The sequence below is a fragment of the Cornus florida genome, unplaced genomic scaffold (assembly GCF_030987335.1).
Source record: "Cornus florida cultivar Cherokee Brave unplaced genomic scaffold, ASM3098733v1 CherokeeBrave_3.0.0_Hap2_Chr11, whole genome shotgun sequence".
NCBI classification, from domain to species: Eukaryota; Viridiplantae; Streptophyta; class Magnoliopsida; order Cornales; family Cornaceae; genus Cornus; species Cornus florida.
This window is the reverse complement of record NW_026775581.1, coordinates 88,799,275-88,820,392: the sequence shown is the minus strand read 5'-3', so window position 1 is coordinate 88,820,392 and position 21,118 is coordinate 88,799,275. Positions and strand designations below refer to the sequence as shown.

Genomic DNA, 21,118 nt, shown 5'->3' with positions numbered 1-21,118 from the left:
CCACTTGGCCTGGTCCGACGCTGCCAACTGTCCCATGTTCTCGGCAGTTCCTTTTATTTCTGCCACCATCTTCTTCCTCCTTTCTCTTGTTGTAGATTTCTTCTGATGTTTCACTTGAACCATGTCCCTTTTCTCTTCCATGAACTTATATCGTGGGTAGTTTTAAAGTGGGTCTTCCACTTGTCTTCTCCATAAACTGACACATGCCCCATGTCTTCTTGTTCTTCTTTTTTCAAGCACGATTTTAGTGGCCCTATCATCCAAATTATCCGACAACCACTTCAGTTAGTGGTAGTAGTTATGTGCAAGACCACTACTTTCAACTGATGTACTTTGTTTAGCCATTTATCCCACGTTCTTTAAAATCTTTCCTTCTGCAGAATCCTTCCTTCTATACAACTTCTATATATAATTCATGTATATAGAACACGTTCCCTTGGCTTTAGGTAACCTCTTCCAGCTGGACTTCCTTCATTTCATGGCATCATATCCAAAATTAACCACTTTTCCTCATCATGAATGTGCACATATGTATGAATATATATACCTCCATGATGCAAATCATCACCCATACTCCTTTTCCTTTGCGGCTTTAGACTCCACGACGCCATGAACTCCTAGATTTCAGCATTCTTCCTAACGTGGATTAACGTCCACACTGTAGCTTCTCTTCTTGAAACTTTTTTCCATATTCAGAGTTTATGGTGTCGTGGCCCCCAAAATTATAGCAACTCCTTTATCCCATCGTGGGCTATATAAAATATACATATATATTTGGGAATATATTTTATATTTCTGGAAACAACACCCTACTTCCTCGTTGCTTGACTTAGTCAGACATAGTTGTTGAGAACCCCCTAGATTTTAGGAGGAAATCCAGCCCCACGTCCTGCTTAGTTAACCTTAATTTCGTAATTTAAATGGAAAAAATATCCATATAATTGTTTTGCTATAAGAATAGGACTTCCCATAAAATCAATTCTTAAAAGAATTGATCTACCATGGCAAGTTTAGTAGAACTCGCCACGTGTAAATAAACCATTGGTTGGTTGATCTTTGACTTGAATATTCATATGAGGTTGCACTCATGATAGTGTCTCCATGTCACCTTCCTATACTTTTAGGACATTATATCCAAAGTTGGTAAGTCCTAATAGGACTTTCCACTTTCAATCAACAATTCCCCGTAGTTTTAATATTCCAAAGGAAATTTATCAAAGCTACGCTCCGGCGTGACAAGTTCCATTGGAACTTGCCATGTACCTCTTCTCTATTAGTAGATTATGTCAATAATTCCATGTCACACCTTCTTCTTTTGGATAATTAGAGTATTAATCCAATATGGCAAGCTCGTTAAAACTCACCATTTGTCATTTTTCCATTAAGCAAAAATAATGGAGTAAACAGAACTCATTTGTATAATTGTCTTTGGGATTTAATTAGAAGTGGAACAACTACTTTAAAAGAATGAAAAAGTAACACTAAGCTACACGTGCATCTTTGAAATTAATTGAACTAATCAAGCAAGAAATCGAGTAATTAGAAAAATATTTAATTAGGTGCATGAAATAACAACAGTGCAATGCTCTCAAGGAGCAACGTATATTATCCCGCCGGGAAACTTTTACAGGCCAACCATTTGGCGACGCATCTCGAAGAATCGAGAAGGGTTACCCCTGCTAACTGGTATGGCTGAGAATTTCTTCAATTCCACAGTGTGAACGGCAAAGTTAAGATTGACAGGGACCAAAAAAAACATTAACATAGCAAGACACGCCGAAGTGGCAAGAGAGTCGCCAAGTGAAACCACCAAAACAAGGTATGTGCTTGTCAATACATGTAGACAAAGTTGCAGCAGATTAGTGACATTGACAAGAGTAGTCCCCAGGGAAAATTGATTTTTATCTGTAATTGTCGGGAGGGTAAAACTAATCACTGCAATTGAGGTGAAAAATGCCATTGAGTTCCATACCATAATTTTTGTTTCCATACCGGAATGATTGTTTAATCCCAGCTGCACATCATCATAATTCGTGGTGGTAATGGTATTACTGTTGTTGTTTTTGTCGGGAGGAGTGAATACACCGGCACTAGTACAAGCGTTACCACTAGTATGACATTGCCCATCTCCCCCGACAAATTGCTTGGTAGAATACGAGCCACTCTCCCCCGACTCATATAGTCTGCAAGACTACCACTGGTCCTTCTCGAATTACTAGCACCGCTTGAAGCTCCTGCTCTCACTAAAATAGCTTTCACCTCTTGGTGTCCATCGCCTAAATCAAGCGCCGTCTTACCCTCTAAATTCTTATCATTCATATACACTGAGTTGCGCCTGATCAACAACTTCACAACCTGAAATTAAATAATTATATATTCACAAAAAGCTGTATTACTAAAACAGTCAATTTTCAAAATAAACAAATATATTACTTTTGCGAGAGATTAAGGACGTACTTGGTTTATTATTCAAAAAATAGTTCTCAAAAATTCAAAAAATAGAAAACTGTATTAACTATAGTACTAAATGCTAAAGTTGAGCAAATTAAAGAGAGAAAATGTCAAGCCTTAGGTCGGTCATTAGATGCTGCAATATGCAACGCGGTGTCACCATCCTCGTTCTTTCATGTCAGTACCCCATTGTGGGTTAATCCCCTAACCCATGGGAGGGGAGAATTCAGCATCCAATCTATAATTCGATCACCGCAACTCTGGCCATGGCATCCGGAGATGAGTTTAACAGTTTCAAGACTGTCGTTTCTGGCTGCAACATGTAAAGCAGTTTCAGCTCGGATTGTCAAATCCTCGATGGACAGTGGACAAGCGCACAGAAATTCAGCCACGAGATGGAATTTATTTCTTACAGCTGCATAATGCAATGGAGTCACTCTCTCCTTCCCTTGGACACGGATGAGCTCATTGTCGATATTGATGAGCCGTATAGCAGTTTCAGTTTGCCGTTTCTCAGTCTCATCTTGCGCTTGTGTGAGTGGCCCAGCCAGGCCTAAGGGGACAGCCAGGTGCAGAGGGCTTTGCCCACTTGGATTTAGCTTCCGACCAAACGATGGCCTTAAGCTCATAATTTCAATGGCGAAATGGGCACGCCCAGCAGATGCAGCTATGTGAAGAGGAGTTTGAACAAACTGTTTCTTATCAATTTCCTCCAATACATCCGGATCTTCCCCAATCACTGCGTACAACTCCTCGATACTTCCATCTTGAGCAGCAACATTCAACCTCTGAATAAGCTGGGGATCCATCCCAACCTGTTTTGCAGCTACAAAAAAACTATATTCGCTTAGAATATGAAATGTTGGAGATTCAAATGTTAGTAGGTCCGTTTTAGGAAAGAAATTACGATATGAAAAGCATCAATCAAGTAATCGTGAAATGAGACAGCCAACAAAACCTTTCCACACGCCTATAGAGTCAAGGTCTCCCCTTTTTGTAAGTCAAGTTGTTTTCCCCCCTTTTGGTCATTAGCGAAATTTTGATAATTACAAATTTACAATAGCAATACTAATATCTATACAAATTATAGAAAAAAGTCATGTTCACAATAGCAATAATGTCATGTTTTGCTGTCTGTCCAACTATCAATCTGATTTGTTACCAAAATCTGACATTTCAAGTGCATGAAGTTGTGCACGCCTCTCCTCAAGTGCCTCTAGTTTTGCCTTTTGTGCCTCTATCTCTCTTCGAAGCACCAAGATTTCATTGTCTAGTTCGACAAGGGCAGGGGTTTTGGTATCTCCAACCTCTACCTTTTCTGTAGTTGCACCCTCATCACTACTCTCCATCTTTGTTATCACAACATCACTACTACTGACCATTTCTTCAATGTTCTTTTTAACCACATGATCAGTTGAAGTCTCCAACTCCTTATCCCCGGGATTGCGAGTCAAGGCCCACTCTTCCTCTAGTGCTCGTAAAATCTAACAAGGACCCAAACATTAAGTCAATAAATAAATAAGAAAAACAGATCAAGATAATATGGGAAATTATCTATAAGAGTCATAAAGAGAGCTCGTGATAAGTGTCATGAGCGAGACCTCATAATTACATTACTCTTCAATTTATATGACGGAGTACATTTGTCTATAAAATATTTGTGCGTAATCCGCATGATTTTTGAGTGATCGAAAAGAAAGTGAAACCATAAAAGAACAACATGGGTTGTGGACATACCTCAGAGATCATGCAATCAAAATGAGCAACATAGTGTCTTCCATCTCCCTGGCATTCTACACAATAATAGGTTGGTTCAAATAGGTTTCTTCTTTCCTTGCATAAACCACAGTAGAATTCTGCGTCCTCCTCATCTTCATCCTCGTAGTCTTTGATTGGAGAATTGGTGAAGGTGAGGGAATGTCGATGACATTCATATTTGATGGTTTGCGGTAATGTTGGATAACAATGCGCCTGGAGACTGAAATTGCATTTCACACAACGAAAAAAAGAGGAGATGATGTCGCCAGAACAAACACTACAGGAAAAGAACTCACTTTTGGGTATGTCCGGACCTATATTGTTGAAGAAAGCAAGAGGGTGATTGTGAAGTTTAGACCTTATGGTGGGCACTAGTGAAGAAGCACATCTAGTATGCATAGAGAAAGTAGAATTAAAGAAGCATTCATCTCTTAAACATTTGTAATGGCAGCAATCTATTGAGTCTCCACAAGCCGAGCACGCCTTATTGAATTCCAGTGGTTTTAGAACGAGGTTGAGAGGGTGTTGTGGGTGGAAAGAGTGTTTGATCTCCGCTGCCAATTCAAAGCATGATTCGTGCAGCAAAAGATTGCATTCGAGGCAAACATAGATCAAGTCCTCAAAAGGGAGTGTGCACAGAGAACAGTAAAGCTTAAAATTCTTATTCATGTTACATAGAATCATGGGATGCGTTTGGCCGAGATGTTGAATATGGTACTCATCATGATTATTGGCGGGCATCATTGAAGCACATCTAACATCAAGTTGAAATAAACACTCATAACAACCGAAGTAGCACTCCATAATTAGGCTCCCACAGGCATTGCACTTTTGATTATAAGAATTACGCGCTCTGGAACAGAGGGTGAGAGGGTGCTGTGGGTGAAAGGGGTGTTTGATGGTTGGTGGCAATTCAACACATGATTTGTGCAGCAAATAATTGCAGTCAAGACAGACATAGATCATCGAATCCTCAAAAGGGAGCGTGCAAGCATTGCAGTAAAACTTAAAATTCTTATTCATATTGCAGAGAATCAAGGGATGCACTTTGCCAAGATGTTGAATCAAGGGGTGCTCATTACCTCCTCCGTGATTATTAATATTTGTGGGTGTAAGCGAAGCGCAATCAGCATCAAGATCAAATTCACACTCAGAACACTGGAAGAATAAGTCCGTTGTTTCACCTCCACAGGCATTGCAAAAGCTGTCATCATTTCCTTCTTCGAGGGTGAGAAGGTGTTGAGGATGAAAGGGGTGTCTGATATTAGACGGCAATTCGAAACAGTATTTGTGGATGCAATACTTGCAGTCATCTTTGGTGCAACAGTAGGCCGGACCTGAAATGAGTAGGCCACAGACGGAACAGACAACAGAACACACGTTACGGTTGGTCAGGGGACGCTCATGGTATTGGTAGGAATGTTGAATCTCCATTTCCAACTCTATGTTTGGTAGGGAGGAAAACGGGAATGTGGTGTGGTGGGAACTACCAGTTTGCAACTAAACTTTAATACTTGCCACCAGTTGCTCATAGGTGCACCACCTTTCCATAATGGGGTTTTTTTTGGTTTTCGTATCAACTTTGTTTTCAATCAGTAACTTTTCTTTTCAATTAAGACATGAATTATATATGCAAGTTCAATTCAAAATACCACGCACAAAGTAATCTAGAAAAAATCAACGGAAGAAAGAAAAGGAAAGAATAAGTAGAAGGAAAGAGAATGTAAAAGGAAAACGGTGCTGGAGAAAATGACAGACACAGAGATGGTGTTCCACACTTAGAGGTCTATGGTTCACACAGCCATGGGATTTAGGTCACGTCATTAGTCAAGTATTCGACAATGATTTATTCTGTGTCTGAAGCTTGGCCACGACGCTTTGGTGGAGGCCTTAGAAAACTGGGCTCCAAATTGTCAAAAGAAAATAGTCCACACTACTCACTTTTTGAGTATTGGACCACAAAAAAGTTAAAGCGAGCCAAAACAGTGTGGGAATCCCTTTAATTCCCTGTTTTTTTTTTCTTTTTTTTTTTTCTCTTAACATTTCTTTATTTTGAACAATCTATCCATTTCGCAGCACCTTTATTTGGGTTGCCACTAATTGAATTTAGCCTAAATTTTCAAATTTTTAGGAAAGAGAAAAACTGTTAGCTCTCTACTCTTGTATTTACATTCTCATGTTCAATCAAGACAAATTACATAAGTTCTCACCAGTAATGACCTATACAATCCTCAGCACATTTGTGACACAATCTTATTATGACATATCTTGGTGAACATAAAATAAAAGGAAATAATGACATCCAAAGATGAAATGGGCTCACTTAATTTTCATTCCTTTTTTATTTATTTTTTTAATTGACAATATGATAGAATGGTGTAGGTAGGTGATCACCAACGAGGACCTAAAAATTGTCCCTATGTGAAATTTCAAAACTAGAATGAATTATATTCTGAAATGACTGCATATTTTACTTACTATTGTGTTGCTTTTCACCATTTGTCTTTAAGTTTTAGCAATTAAATATCGACTACCATATTTCTAACTTATTAGTTATTATTTATCAATGCAAATTATTTATAAATCTACAACTTGTGTTTGTTTCCTGCGTATGAAAACCTTTCATAAGCAATGCATGAGTCTACAGATGACCACGAATCACACCCCACGCTAACAATCCAAACAAAAGTTGACCTGGGAACTCAACTACACTGCAAATTCTTTGAATGAAAAGTGAATTAACATCTTGCTTTTCCTCATCCTTTTTTATCAGATTTTGTTCACCTGGGATCTCAAACTCCATCAAATAATTTAAGTACAGGAACTCGATAATTTTTAAGAACTAGAAACAGCAATTAATAATTTGTAAACATCGGTTTTATACTGCAAAGCAGACATCATTTCATATAGAATTTGGAAAGCCAAACATATCATACAATTAGAAACAGTGGTCAATACACTACTGGGTCTTGGGAATCATCAATTTAATTGAGACAGATTTTTACTGATACACTTGACATTATAGATAATATACTACAAGTACAAACAAGAAGACCCAGGACAGGATATTAATGAATTGGAGCAAAAGAATATAAATCAGAGCTGCTCTTTCGCTACTCTCACTGGTTTTTCTTTTAGAAATGCCACATCAGCATTTGGCTTAGTCAGCAGATGATGATCCAGCTCCTCCTCTTCACTCTCCGCTGATACAGATGACACACCAGAATCTGACCCATCTTCTGTTTTAGCAAAATATTTTAATTAGTGAAATCACTATATATATATATATATATTGGGTTAGATATTTTGTTGACTTAATATCTCAATAAACGTTCAGAAACAAAAAATTTATATAATTTTTTTATTTTTCTCTCTCACTTTTTTCATAGATTTTTTATAGACAAACACCATCATCACACATATATAGATTAAGATCTATTCCACTAAAATTTGAGTCATTGTAAAGGAGTTCAGCAACAAATCAAATGAAAATATCCTAGATTCCACATCATAGATACTCTGTTGCAGTTATGAATCAATGGCAGCTTGTACAGGCAAGAGAGCTCCAATTTTCTTAGTCCAGATAATCAGGAATCCAACTCATGTCAGGTTCAATCTCTTATAATCAATTCAACTTTATTTCCCAAAAATGCTACGCGTAATCACAATGTAAAATGTAATTACCAGGCAGCACAATATTGGCAGGAGTGCCTCAAGCCCATAGAGGCAGCTATTCAGCCATCTGTACATGGCATAGAAGTGATTTTGCAAGGATCTCTTTTAGGTTAAGCCTTGCTGCAAGTTTTTCCTCTCCTCAAATAAGGTTGTTGCCTTCTCCAAAGACAATTTTGCAAGGAAAATCAGTACATATAGGGAGCAGGACATAAGCTTCAATAGCTCAGTACAGTTATACCATCCCCATATGCATGTGGTGACATCCCATTCAACTGTGGTAAGGGAATGTGACATGACCTCATTAGAACACCATGCTGGCAAGGCATGATCACCGCTTTGCTCACAATGTTTAAGTAAAAATAAGCCTCTGACCCACATTTAGAAAGGACCAGAGAACTAGGCCAGACCGACCAGACCCCCCGAGACCTAGGATAACACCTAGCTACATCCTGACCTCAAGGAGTCTGTTATATCCGATACTGTTCCCTCTCTCTTCTTACAAGTCAGTTTCAACTTCCACTTAGCCCAGTCCACCTAAACCTCTACCTTATTGTAGTAATACCTCCACTTATTAGTACTTATCAGCATAAACCTACAAAATGTTAACACACTTTATTTTATTGTGATTGTTGTATTTCACATACATAAATTCCTTCTATTCATTTCCTCTTTCAAGTTCACCATATCTAGTAACATATGATAGGCTTTGATGTATTTGATCCTCTATTTCTCGTATAGCCAGTTTCAGCAAAATTATAACTCCAGAGAAGTAGAGGCTTGAAAAAAGATCAATGGTTGTACAAAAGGGACAAAAAAAAGAGAGGGAAACTAACCAGAATATGCTGAATGATCAGGCAAATGTCTGACTGCTGTAACCTGAATACTTTCAGGAAGTAGACAGTTGCAAAAAGAACCTGAAACTCCAAAAAAGCCATAGCATTAGATACAGAGAGAAACTAATCACATGTGGGCCACAAGGCCTATATTCACATGTCCAAGAAACACAGCAGCTGCATTCACCAGACCCTCAGGACCCTTCTGTACCTACTTAGAACAATAACACTCTATAATGTGGATTTTGTGTCAATATGGCTTAGAGGCACTTTACTTATCAAAAAAATATATATATGGCTTAGAGGCACTCATATTTTCTTAAACGCTGAAGAAAACAACAAATATTATAAATAAAAGACTAGTTTTATGTAATTATAGAGCCAACCAATTTTGAGACTCATTCCCTCATATTTTGGGAATAGTGACACATCCATAACCAAGTAACTTGACAAGCAATTATGATGTTTCAAATTAACCTTGCAAAGAAGAAGTATTTTGCAAAAGCAAGCAAGGGATATTCAGTCTTACCTACTCGGGCAAGCCGATTCACCCATCCAGGAATAGGCTTTCCAGTGAGACGTAAACAAACTTCTTCAGTAAAATGGTTGCAATTCTTGGCAATCAAATGATAAGTGTCCCCATGATATTTTCCAGAAATATGCTCCATGAACGACCGGAATTCTGAACGAGACATCTCAGTACTACCTAAAAGCACCGACCTTCTAAAAATAAAGCCAGGGCAACTTCTTGGTTCCACCTCAAACACCCCACTGGTTGGGTACTCATGAGCTCCAAATCCATACTCCAATCCATGTACTGTTTATCAAATCAAGTGAAAGCATATTAATGCTAGTGACTAACATAAGCATTAACTGATAGTAAACATGGAAAATCTCACATGCATGATGTCAACGTGTAATGCTGACAATCTTAATAAAACAACATTTACAATAACAGCAGTTGGATGTTGTGTAGATTAATAAAGTAAACCATGTCACTAAAAATGTTGCACATACTTGTCTGTATGTAACCTTCATGCCAAATTAAATCCGTAACTTGCACAATAATTGGTTGTGAAAAGTGAGGAACCAGCTTGACTCGGGATCCAAGGGAAGTTGATTAGTGATGATGAGTAAGAAGCTCAAGGGAAGAGAAGATGCGTTCACTGATGAATCACCAATTCCAGAGCAGTTCAAAATGGTTTTAAGTAAAACAAATCATGATGACAGTGAAATAAAGTAGCAAATTTGATAAGAAGAAGCATATTAAGGATCATCTCCACTTGAAATTAAAGGAGAGTATATTTTACAAATTTACCCCTGTTTCAATTGTAAGTTCCAAATCAAAAGGATTCAAAGTTTGCTTTCTGTTTATACTGAATTAATCAAGGTTCTGAACTCCTACTGCATGTTCGGCTTCTACCACTCCACACATGAAAGTTATTTCAATTTTAGAAAGACCGCCACTTTGGAAACAGAATTATGTGTAAGTTCATGGATAAAGCATGAATACGCCAGAGTCAAAATCTCAGACATATTTTGATGGGCTCCAGGACAAAATAGTTTCAACATCTCATGAAAATCTTCAGGTAGACACAACACTACAATAAAAATGGGGCAATTTCCTTTTAAGAAATAATAAATCTAAAATATAAGAATGTGATGCAGTTGTCAAATGAAAGTTACCATTATAAACAAGGCCAAGATTGGCACTGGGGCAGTAGTGTACTATAATATTAAATAAACTCAGACAATAAATGTCCAATACAGCATAAAATAAACACACATATACAGATTAGAGAGTTCTTAATTGGGGATAGAAGCTTTAGGAGACACTCACTGGGGGGAGAGATAGAGACAGAGAGATCTCATACACACACATACAAATATATCATACATGTGTTCAAAAATATTTTGATTAATCACAAACCAATGTTGGGTTTGGGTTAAACACAAGTGGGATTCTCCCTATCCTAAACATACATCTCTATCATCCCTATGATAAATATAAATTTACACACACACACACACACACACAGAGCAAGCTAGTACAAGATATGCAACAAATATTAAATTTTCCAAGACTCAAGAGTGGCATTCCATATAATTTAACATCAATGCAGAAGCACAAGTTTTAGACCTAACAAAATAAACTAGCACTCGTCGTAGATGCATTTTAATGATGCTATCAATCACCAATCCTATTCTCTTTAAAACGGTTGCACACAACAGAGAGTTTTAAGTAGGAAAAATGCCTACATCTAGCAATAGAGGAACCTAGCATGGCACAAATGAACATTGAAGCCCCACCTGAGATTACCACAACAAAGCTAACACCAACATTAAAATTTGAAGAATTGAGTACTCAAATACATGGAGAGGTTCCTCTATTAGTCATTGCTTAACCATCTATCAATCTATACAAATGTTATGTTCCACATATCAATATGACTAAACAAGAATTTTAGTCAAGATATACATTCTATTGAGTTCATCAATGAAAAAGTGATATGATTTTATACGATTATAACCAACCATGGTATCCAGAAGTTAATTAGTAGAAACTATGCTCAACGAGAACATGGAACCTCAGACATTCAAGGTTAGCCAGTTCTAGGATTTTAATGGAAATGAATGCACAACCTTTTGCAGATTATAGCTACACTCAAATTGAACTGCAGATAAGTTAATGGCCATAACAACAATCATACTAAAAGAAAAGTATTTGGCATCCATGGATCAAAAGTTTGTCTCATTTCAATCAAATTGTTTTCAACATTTCCAGTTCTGAGTGACCCGTCACAAAATATGGGTGTCAAACTTAAAAAACATGCCTTTTTAATTGAAAAGAGGTTCCACTGGTAAAAGCACACTAAAAAAATGGCTGAACCTATCCACTGTCGACTTTTTTTTAATCTTTCAGTGTCAACAATTATCATAAAGCTCGGAGTAACAAGGGTGAGGAAACGGGTTCAAGTTTCAAAGCAGTAACTTTTATGTAGAACAAATGTAACATGGTAGTTTGTCACTGGTTTTCCCCGTGAACAATCCATGTAGGCTAGATCAGCAATAGATAATGGACCTCTTTCTTATTGGCATCTCAATTCTTGTTACAGAAGACAATATATGAGAAAACTTACACGTGTGCAGCAATAATCCTCAAGAATAATATACTATACCCCTCAAAGGGAAAATATAGAGATAGATATAGGTATAATAATATTATCACAACATACTAATTGGTTTCTATCACCCAAAACTCAAATTACCCTAAAACAAACCGAAGATAGATCCAAAATTCAACAGCAATAACTTCTACAGAATTTAGAACATGTAAAAACAAAATTGTGTACCTTCGATGCCCGAGTGGAAAATTCCGAACCCAAACCAGTAAAGGTAGCTGTTTATAGGTGTGAGATCATATACATTGAGATACATCATAGCACGATTGCTTCCTCCATTACTCTGACCCTTGGACGAACTCGAGCAAGACGGAAACAACCGCATTTTATCTTTCACCCGCCCCTCAATGCTCCAACAAATACACACTCCTATAACCCCAAGCTCAACATTCGGTTCTAGCGAACTTTTAAGAAGATAGAACCCTAAAACAATTGCAATAACTAAAAAGTTTAGTAACAGCTCACTACTTTAAACCACAAACTCAACTTCAAAAATTGAACAAGATATTAACACATAAATAAACCCTAAATACAACAGTTTCAACAGAGAATAGAATATTTCAATTGAAGTGACTCAAACGGCAGTGGATTGAAGCTAGAAACCCTAGATTATTGGAATGGGAACAGGAAATGAAATAGAATCTGAACGCTAGTTATACATATACACATACACATATATAAATACAAAATTGTAGAGAGAGAGCTTACAGATGTTATGTGCGTGTAAACACTGTGTGAGAGTGGGGGTGGCGTTGCCCTCAGATCAGAGCGAGAAAGAACTCAACAAGAAGTGAATTTTAAAAAGGGCTCTTCAAGAATGATTTTGACTGATTAAAGAAAATGAGTTGAAGAACTATGATGAGAAAAGGCCCTTCTCTTTGTGCTCAATTACAAAAATACCCTTTCCGTCGGTATCTTTTTGCCAAATGTACCTATCAAGTTGAAACTGCAATCCAGATTAGATGTTTTGGTCTAGTTTAAAGGTCAATTGTTTGAATTCTAATTTCAAATATAGTGAAACTATTATATATACTAAGTCATATTATTGTACATTCAAATCTATAACCAATAATATGACTTAGTAATCTATTCTAATCATTCTTATACAATCGAAATAATTTTAAACGTAAATTGTTGTTAGTTTGATTTTGTTTCAATTTTCAAGAATTATTAAGATGAGTGTTTCGAGCTTGCCCTTCAAATTCAAACATATTCACTTTTAGTAGGAACTATTCCAAACAATGGTTAATGCGTCACATGCAAGCTTTATACAATCAATTGTCCACAAAACTTAACATTTTACCTGCAAAAAATATAATGCTAATAATAATACTAATAATAATAAAAATACTGCAAAATATTTAAAATAGCTTCTTCTTTTTTTCCATACTACTAGTTATGGCTTGAACTAATGCAAGCTTGAGTTTTTAAAATCATGACACCAATTTTAAATTGCTCTTTCATAAATTAAGACTTTGTTTACATTATTTCATATTGAACACTTCAAACAGAACAGCTATTTTGAGAGAGCACTGACCCAGCAAAACAGTGGTAATTTTGAAATTTTTATTAATTCCATGCCTGGTATATTGCCGCTCTCCCGACAATAGTCCAAGCTACATATGGCTAATGTTCCGGAATTTCGGCATGTGGGAGTGGTGGTTTCGGCAGAAGTTCTGGCGCATACAATGTATATGAGATGTTGAATACAAAATAAGCAGCTTACAGCTATGTTTTATTTACTCTTTTAGTATTTCATATTGTTGTATACTTTGTATGTATAGCCCTTATATATCTCATATTAGTTTGATTTTTATATACTTTTGCCAAAACTATCAACCATTTAGCTATTGATATAAAAATCATCAAATTGACATAATGGAGATTTCGTAATTTACCGATCGTTTCAAAAATGAAAGGATATCACTAAATAGACTATAGTCTCGATTGGCACGAACCCATCTCTTCAATTGGGAAGTCACGGTTCAAGCCCCAGTAAAGATATGGATATGTGAGTTTACTTAACTTTCAAATCTTGGTGATTCTTGTCGTGCAAATAAAGCTAACATCATAAGCAGGTTTCATTTTAACACAAATCATGACCTCAATGTAGTAAATCTAGATCTAATTTGATCACCAGTTACCATTATAGACATCTTCCTCTAATTTCATAAATTCATGGATCACATATTAGAAAGATGACCACCCCTTGATTACACTTTTATCATTTTGTTATGTTTATAGGAAGATACTTTATTATGTATTTTATGACCAATATATATATATATATATATATATATATATATATATATATATATATATATTACCATTTAACCGGATATATTGTCCTAAATATATCTGCCTATAGATTATACAAGTTTGTGCAAGATCACATGTGTGTACTGTGAACCGTTCAATGCAGTACAACACTCGTGCTATACTGCAGTGGATCTGGGATCCGGAATCATTATCCCAGAATCATTTTTATTAAGAAAATGGTTTCAAGAGTTGGGTCTTTTCTACCCACACCTTAGAAAGAAAGGTTAAGTACCTTAAAATGGAAAGGTCATGGAAGAGAATTTTAAGTTTGAACCAGTAAACTTAGTTGCTGCAACAAGCCATGGCAAGAAATTTGGTTTATAAAACAAGACATCACATCGCAGAATACATGCTCACTTCAGCATTTGAAGGCAGAAGGTTCACTTGAACATGACCTTTAATTTGTCTCATAAATAATTCACCAGGGTCCATTTGAATGCAATGCCTGGACCATCCTCTTTTGGCTGTGAGCATACCCACACATGGCATTGTTTGTTTGTTTCTTTTGCCTCTGACCAGTAAATGTTGGTTGGAGACCGGAGACTGAGCCGACTTGGCTGTTTCAAAACTGACCTATCCAGCAACAACCATTTTTTGGTCCTAATTGCAAATGGGACAAGCATTTCCACATTTTGAATTCAAGAAACAAATTCACAACTTGTAAAATTGCTGAAAATCACATTACAGATGGACCAAGTTGACGCTCACCTCTAACAGAACAAGCAATTTTCAGAGTAGTTTTGACTAGGACTTCAGTGATTGATCAAGCCTTAAATTTATGAATCAGTCCATTGCATTGTCTATTCATTCTAATTAAAAGTTTCTTAAAATTAGCGCATTTGGTAGTTCAATTTGTTCATTTTCATTAGGAGCATTTTGCATTTCCAATGAGTGCTAGCATACAAAGACCAGAAAATTTTCCATGAAAAAGCTCCAATACACCAAAAGGGAAGTAAGTCTGAGTAGAATTAACAAGGGAAATCAATAGAAGCAAACGGAAGGCGACTGTCAAACATGTACAATAGCAACATATTATATTACAAAGCATTTACATTAGGAAGATCGATGCATTTACATTTTGTAGATCCGTCATGATATATGAACAAACAGAATTACTGCTGTCAAGCTTCACGCAACTGTAGTTACATTCTCAATTAGAAAAGGGGAAGATGGAGAATAACAAGAAATACATTCCGCACATGGGAGCATCCAAGAGTAGTGTCTGAGTAGTTTTAACTGGTTTGACAATTGAAATCTCCGGCATCAACTGTGTTATAGTACAATGAGGATAGTCTGCCATCAAATTTGGACACCACTAGATGGGCAGATAACCCACAATAACGCTTCCCCAGCCGTGCAATGCAAATGTCAATGATTTTCTTAAACATTGAGTCTCCCTGGATCAGTGGCTGCTCTACGAACTCCAATAAAGGCATCCACTGCGTGACAACAAATGGATTTTTCTCAAATCAATACTATAAGGAAAACAATACCGTTGACATAGCATCTGATCACGGTCAGATAATCTAATTAGTCAAACAATTTTGTCATGTGTAAACCAATCAAGTATCCTAGATAGTTTGTGAAGGTAAATTGGTAAAAAGTGGTGGTTAAGTGGTGTAGTGAGCATTGAGTAGTCACAGAGAAATGGATTGTGTGAAGTAGATTGGATGGTTTTGTGAGGTAAGGTATTCACCTTGGCTGCTTGAAGTTCGTGATCATCAACAATGATATGAGTTGACAGGGGTCTTAACATGCAGATGAAGAATAAATCTGACTTCCCAAAAGCCACATTGTGAGCATGCCTGGAATTGTAGTCACACGGATGAGATTAGAACAGCAGTGGAAGCTTATAGAAAAACATCATGTCATTTTGACTTAGAGAAAGTACACCATAGCACTCATTTCAAATGTCAAGATAGTATTACAGCCTATACAGAGTGTAAGTGTCTTTAATAAGTGTCATTTTCCATAGTTCTAGTGTGTTTTTTTTCGAAAGTTCAAACAAACAAAAAAACTCACATCCCCACAATATTGCCCCTAGCAGGGCTCAAAGACTCAACCGCCCCTTCGGGGAGGAGAGATCATACTATATGAGCCAATGCCCATTGGTCCAAAGTTCTAATTTTTCTTCTAATGTTGGTTCGAGTAATTCATCTGTAGCTAGTGAAACAGATAATGCTACTATTATGAGCTTATGAGTGACATGTGACTCATACAGTAATTGCGTGACCATTTTCTTTTAACTGGGATGATATTGTAGTTTTAAACTTTTAATATCCAATTGAAATTTTCATATGGATATAGAAGAAATGGTATCATTATTACCTGAAAGCTATAACTTCCAAGAATTCAGTATCAATCTGCATAATTGAACCAAAAGGAAATAATAATTATCAATAATACAAATAGCTCAATTACAAAATTATGCAGAATGACCTATACTATCCAAGTAAAGAATATACAGAAGAAATTTATCCAGTAGAAAGTTCCTACACCAGTTTCTTCCTTGACTTCTCTTATAGCTCCCGTAAAGATCTCCTCCGACTGATTAAAGCATATAAAGCAATTAAAACATATCAAGCCTAAACAAATGGAAACTTTTCGTGTTCAAATTTTTACTTTGTTTTAGAGGCATCTGAAACCAGTGAGATCAACATGCAAAATGCAAGATATACCTCATGAATGAAACCAGTTGGTAATTTCCAAAGGCCAAGAAGTGATGGGGCACAGTGCTTCTCTTGTACTACAAGCACCTGTTGTGGTCATTAGAATTCTTAGTTATACAATACTAGAATTTTTCAGTGTATGTACAATATTAAGGTAACACCAGGTCATTAATACAAATTAACAATAAAAAGAAGAGGACATTAGTGAGTAGATTGAAAAGGCTCTTATGTTCCATTTTTAACTAAGAAAATATAACCAGTTCATCGAAAACAATATATATGACCACAATAATTTCCTAAATTATGACAAGGTGATAGAAATGAGGTTGGTCTATGAAAGAAGCAATTCAAAGGTTGTTAACAGAAAAGTGAGACATGCAATCTAAGTTATGACATAAGGATTAGAATCAAGGATATACCTAATAGGTTTACCTAAAGAATTATGCAGAGCAAGATATAGTCTACCTCAGCTATTCAAAATCTCAAACAATCACAAGACACATTTTACAGAAATCTTCCAACAAAAAAGAACTAAATGATGCATGGTGAAGCCAACCACATCCTCTTCCCTCTCCCACATCCCCTTGACCAAAACAAAAAAGGAAAACGGAGAAGGAAACATGGGTTTTTTGTGTGGCTTGCTAATCTTAGGGCTGTTTCTTATGGACAGATATCAAGACAGACACATGAAAGAGCAACCCGATTTTTGGTGTTTGCACTGCAATCACGAACTTTCTGGTTTGACATAATCCACGAGTAAATCAAAACAAACCCCAAAACTTATTTTGAAAAAAAAAAATGGCATATGATGTGTGGTTCTAAAGATGGAAGGTATCTGAAAGTACAGGGACTTGAAGGCTTTAGAGAATTCAAGAACCAAAACCATTTCTAGGCAATATTGACAATGAGCAGAAGAGTTCTCAAACACTTAGTTGAGTAATTCCCTCTGGTGCCAATATTCCATTGACGTATAACTAGAGGGATTCCTTTACAAATCAAAACTAAATCTGAGGAAATTATATATACCAAAACATTCGGTAGATAGTAGCCACAATACAAAATAAATAAAAGAAAGTTCCATTCAAACTAACTAAATAAAACTGTGAGTGTCCTCTAAGCTAGGCAGCTTTTGGTTAGCGTAATCTTTCCTAGAGTCTTAAAACAAGCAAGCACACCTCGTTTTTGTCATTGATCACAAATCCCCCAACTCCCACTTGATGAGAAGCATTGGCAGGAAGCATGCAAGGTCCGTCAGGGATCCAATACGTCAACATGACATAGCCTCTTTCTGCATGGTGGTACTGGAATCCTTCCTATAATCAAAATCACTGATCTCAGAGATAGCCCTGAATTATGGATAATAAAAACCAAAGAGTAGTTTGGTATTCGATACCAATAAATCGTTTAGGCATTAGTGTGTGGAGGCTCTTCACACGGCTTTAATGAAAGTGATTCAGCTATTAAATTCTTATACTTCCATTTCAATTTGAAAACAGTTTATTCTGAGAAAACAAAGGATATGGAGGTTTACCTTTACTGCTATAGGAACAAGCTCGGATCTCTCAAGTGGCAGCTTAAGCCAAACTCCCTTCTTTCCCTGCAGTTAAATCTCGAAAGGCAGTGAGTGCCCTGAATAAACTGGATATATTTCGAACAGCGAAAAAAAGGACTTTATCTAGTTGTGCAAAAAGATCTCATGGCTAGCAGCTCTGCAGAAATAAAAGAAACAGTGGAAACAACAGAAGCATAACGTGTTTGGTCATGCATTTGAATTCTCATGTAGGGAAACTACGAAATCTTCCACCTATACGGAACAAATTAGCACTTTGCACTTTTGACAAATGATCGCTTGTATGAAATCTCAAAACAGAAGCTCATCTGAAGTCATAATTACTCAGGAAGGAAAACGAGTCAAAAATTTTTAGTGTGTTATCTCGTATGTGAATATTTTGGCCTAATCAGTGACGAATTCGTGAGCATAGTGATTCTGGAAGTCCAAAATTCAGAACAAATCCTGATGAAATTATTTGCAAGAGAAGTCTTCATGACAAGACAGTTGCATACACTGGATCTCAATAATAGCTAGACTTTGTAAGTAACATTCAGCTTCTTGTATAGAAAATGAAACTACCAAATGACAATTGAAGCACATTAGGACTTAGAAGAAGAAATTACCTTAATTTTCCAGTGAGAAAGAGATGAATGAAGTATAGAGGCAAAAACATCTGGATCGGACGGTAATCCTTTAGGGTTAACAATGACTCCTCCATACTTGTCATGGTACGCATCAAGTGGTCTCATCTCTTTAAAATACTGAGTTGAGCTTGAACCATTAGTTCCATTGATACGACATGAATCAGTGCCCACCATAAAATTTTGTTGGCCAACTGACTTAATTGCTTTATTAGAAGTACTTGAATAAGAAGCCTCTGATGAAATGCCTGAATAAAGAAGCCAGAAAAAAGAAAGAAAAACATTCACTCTGCAAATTTAGTTGGTGCAACTCTGACCACACAAATACACAATGAGATAAGCCCCAAATAGTTCTAAAGAATTTGACTTCATTAATTGGTAAAATTATAAATTCCAATTACGGTTTTGAAATTTAGGACAAAAAATAACTTTAATAGTTACTCATCAACATTAGTGTATCTGTTCTTGAAAACCCACTATGGATTTTGCTTTCTGTTGATGTATAGTTCTGTTTCAAAACCATACCACCTTCACTTACCAATCAGAAAATAACAACTAAATTCTACACTCAGAACTTTCAACAGTTAATTGTTAAGCTTAAATTTTTTTATACTGAACAAAATGATTGAAAGCAAATACTTTTGTGATTGGTACAGCTGAAAATCTGGAGGAAAAGAAAAGAAAACATGGAAATCTTACAACAAAATGGGATTAAAATGGTTGTTGGAAGTGACCCAAGTTTTATTTTCTTTTCTGATTTTCTCAGAAACCCAATTAAGCACAAAAAGAAAATCCTAATTCAACAATGGAAAGCAAAACAATTACCTCTGCAAGAACATGACTGTGGAGAGATTTTGACACCAAACAGCTGATTTGAGTTCAGAGATGGGCTAGAAAACATCATCTCTGGACCAACTAGTTTAGAACCAGATATGGACTTCAAATAAAAAAGCTTCATCTCCATTAAAATCAACTTGCAAATCTCAACTACTTCACTGCCACTACAATTAATTCTTCAAATGAAATCAAAATCTGAATGTATAAATAGCCAGGATTTTAATATAAACAATGATTATCTCATTTTTTTTTTTCCCGGGTAGTCAATGACTATCTCAAATTTTCTCTAGAAATATCTGGATTTTTCTCTGAATTGCACGCTTAAGAACAAGAAAATTCTTGGGATACTTCGCCTGTCGGAGCAACTAAAGATTTGTATACAATGAAACGAAGGCTAGGAAACTTTTTGAATAAACATTAGATGAAGACAAGGCATTAAAGACATGATTGAGCTCGTGAATTATTATCCTAAATGAGTAGGGATTAAATCATGTGGATATGTTGTTAAGCTTGTGGTCTGAAATGGGTCGTTGTGTGGGAGTGACAAACGCATAAAATCAACGTGAAAGATCTTCCTGATGAGTGTGTATAGCTCGAATGGAAACGAAGAAAACGAGGGAGTAAATAACGTCTCGTAACAGAAATGGAATTTTTTTTTTTTTTCTCGGAAAGTAACAGAAATGGAATTTGTGAGGAAGAGAGAGAGTCTTAAAAATGACAGTGTTAGTACAACGCGTCTTTTAGGAGCCTGGAATAGTGAAAAAATGGGAAGCCATGGTGTCACACTGTCATGTCACATAAAGTGAGAGGAAGAACTAGAGCGAAACGAGCGTAAATGCCACACCTGTATGAGAAGAATTATGTGACCTTAAGTTAGACTTCACAATCACAATGTGTATGAATTTGAGAGAAAGCGGTAGAATTAATTTATAAATAGTGAGAATTTGAGCGAAAGTGGGAGCGGACGCAGAACGTGAAAGCTGCTTTCACACCTGTGTGAGAAGGATTATGTAACCTTAAGTTCTTTACGATCACTGTGTATGAACTTAGGCCTATTTTGATAGGTCACAAAAAAATGGAGTGAATGAAAATGAAATGGAGATATGAAATGTTGAATGAATAAAATGATAATCAAATGGTAGAAGGCGGTGAAAATAGTAGTAGCGATGAGAAAGGGAATGGAAGGCTATGGCAGCCGTAG

The 21,118-nt window shown here is 36.4% G+C and overlaps 4 protein-coding genes across 5 annotated transcripts; all 4 read right to left on the bottom strand.

The window, feature by feature from the left end:
- Window positions 1-1,624: 1,624 nt before the first annotated feature.
- Window positions 1,625-3,260, bottom strand: LOC132281501 (ankyrin repeat-containing protein BDA1-like). The gene is made up of 3 exons (XM_059783201.1): window positions 2,637-3,260; window positions 2,107-2,355; window positions 1,625-2,014 (listed from the first exon to the last, which is right to left on the bottom strand). Exons 1-3 carry the CDS (start codon window positions 3,258-3,260, stop codon window positions 1,625-1,627), a joined length of 1,263 nt encoding a protein of 420 aa, XP_059639184.1.
- Window positions 3,261-3,582: 322 nt separating this feature from the next.
- LOC132283083 (uncharacterized) lies at window positions 3,583-6,959 on the bottom strand. The gene is made up of 2 exons (XM_059784975.1): window positions 4,189-6,959; window positions 3,583-3,935 (listed from the first exon to the last, which is right to left on the bottom strand). Exons 1-2 carry the CDS (start codon window positions 5,641-5,643, stop codon window positions 3,597-3,599), a joined length of 1,794 nt encoding a protein of 597 aa, XP_059640958.1. The 5' UTR covers window positions 5,644-6,959; the 3' UTR covers window positions 3,583-3,596.
- An 82-nt stretch (window positions 6,960-7,041) lies between these two features.
- Window positions 7,042-12,746, bottom strand: LOC132283084 (deSI-like protein At4g17486). Its single transcript, XM_059784976.1, has 5 exons — window positions 12,608-12,746; window positions 12,071-12,322; window positions 9,247-9,534; window positions 8,718-8,798; window positions 7,042-7,448 (listed from the first exon to the last, which is right to left on the bottom strand). The coding sequence occupies exons 2-5, from the start codon at window positions 12,222-12,224 to the stop codon at window positions 7,306-7,308; spliced, it is 666 nt and encodes a 221-aa protein (XP_059640959.1). The 5' UTR covers window positions 12,225-12,322; window positions 12,608-12,746; the 3' UTR covers window positions 7,042-7,305.
- A 2,437-nt stretch (window positions 12,747-15,183) lies between these two features.
- Window positions 15,184-20,621, bottom strand: LOC132287165 (nudix hydrolase 8). Of its 2 annotated transcripts, XM_059789687.1 has the most exons (9): window positions 19,906-20,619; window positions 19,063-19,328; window positions 18,419-18,484; window positions 18,063-18,200; window positions 16,897-16,974; window positions 16,715-16,765; window positions 16,547-16,581; window positions 15,915-16,023; window positions 15,184-15,657 (listed from the first exon to the last, which is right to left on the bottom strand). In XM_059789687.1, exons 1-9 carry the CDS (start codon window positions 20,042-20,044, stop codon window positions 15,451-15,453), a joined length of 1,089 nt encoding a protein of 362 aa, XP_059645670.1. In that variant the 5' UTR covers window positions 20,045-20,619; the 3' UTR covers window positions 15,184-15,450. The 2 variants fall into 2 exon arrangements, with proteins under 2 accessions (XP_059645670.1, XP_059645671.1); XM_059789688.1 differs by lacking the exon at window positions 16,715-16,765 and having other exon boundaries at window positions 19,906-20,621.
- Window positions 20,622-21,118: the final 497 nt, after the last annotated feature.

Coding starts and splice junctions, on each gene's coding strand:
- LOC132281501 (XM_059783201.1), bottom strand. CDS start 3,260: ATGGATCCCCAGCTTATTCAGAGGTTGAATGTTGCTGCTCAAGATGGA. Junction 2,356..2,636: donor GGGGATTAACCCACAATGGG/GTACTGACATGA, acceptor ATTTAATTTCAG/GTTGTGAAGTTGTTGATCAG. Junction 2,015..2,106: donor TGGGCAATGTCATACTAGTG/GTAACGCTTGTA, acceptor GATGATGTGCAG/CTGGGATTAAACAATCATTC.
- LOC132283083 (XM_059784975.1), bottom strand. CDS start 5,643: ATGGAGATTCAACATTCCTACCAATACCATGAGCGTCCCCTGACCAAC. Junction 3,936..4,188: donor TTGATTGCATGATCTCTGAG/GTATGTCCACAA, acceptor GGTCCTTGTTAG/ATTTTACGAGCACTAGAGGA.
- LOC132283084 (XM_059784976.1), bottom strand. CDS start 12,224: ATGCGGTTGTTTCCGTCTTGCTCGAGTTCGTCCAAGGGTCAGAGTAAT. Junction 8,799..9,246: donor GAATCGGCTTGCCCGAGTAG/GTAAGACTGAAT, acceptor TTGGAGTTTCAG/GTTCTTTTTGCAACTGTCTA. Junction 7,449..8,717: donor TGATCATTCAGCATATTCTG/GTTAGTTTCCCT, acceptor TTGCTAAAACAG/AAGATGGGTCAGATTCTGGT.
- LOC132287165 (XM_059789687.1), bottom strand. CDS start 20,044: ATGGAGATGAAGCTTTTTTATTTGAAGTCCATATCTGGTTCTAAACTA. Junction 16,582..16,714: donor AAGTCAAGGAAGAAACTGGT/GTAGGAACTTTC, acceptor TCAATTATGCAG/ATTGATACTGAATTCTTGGA. Junction 15,658..15,914: donor ACGAACTTCAAGCAGCCAAG/GTGAATACCTTA, acceptor GTTGTCACGCAG/TGGATGCCTTTATTGGAGTT.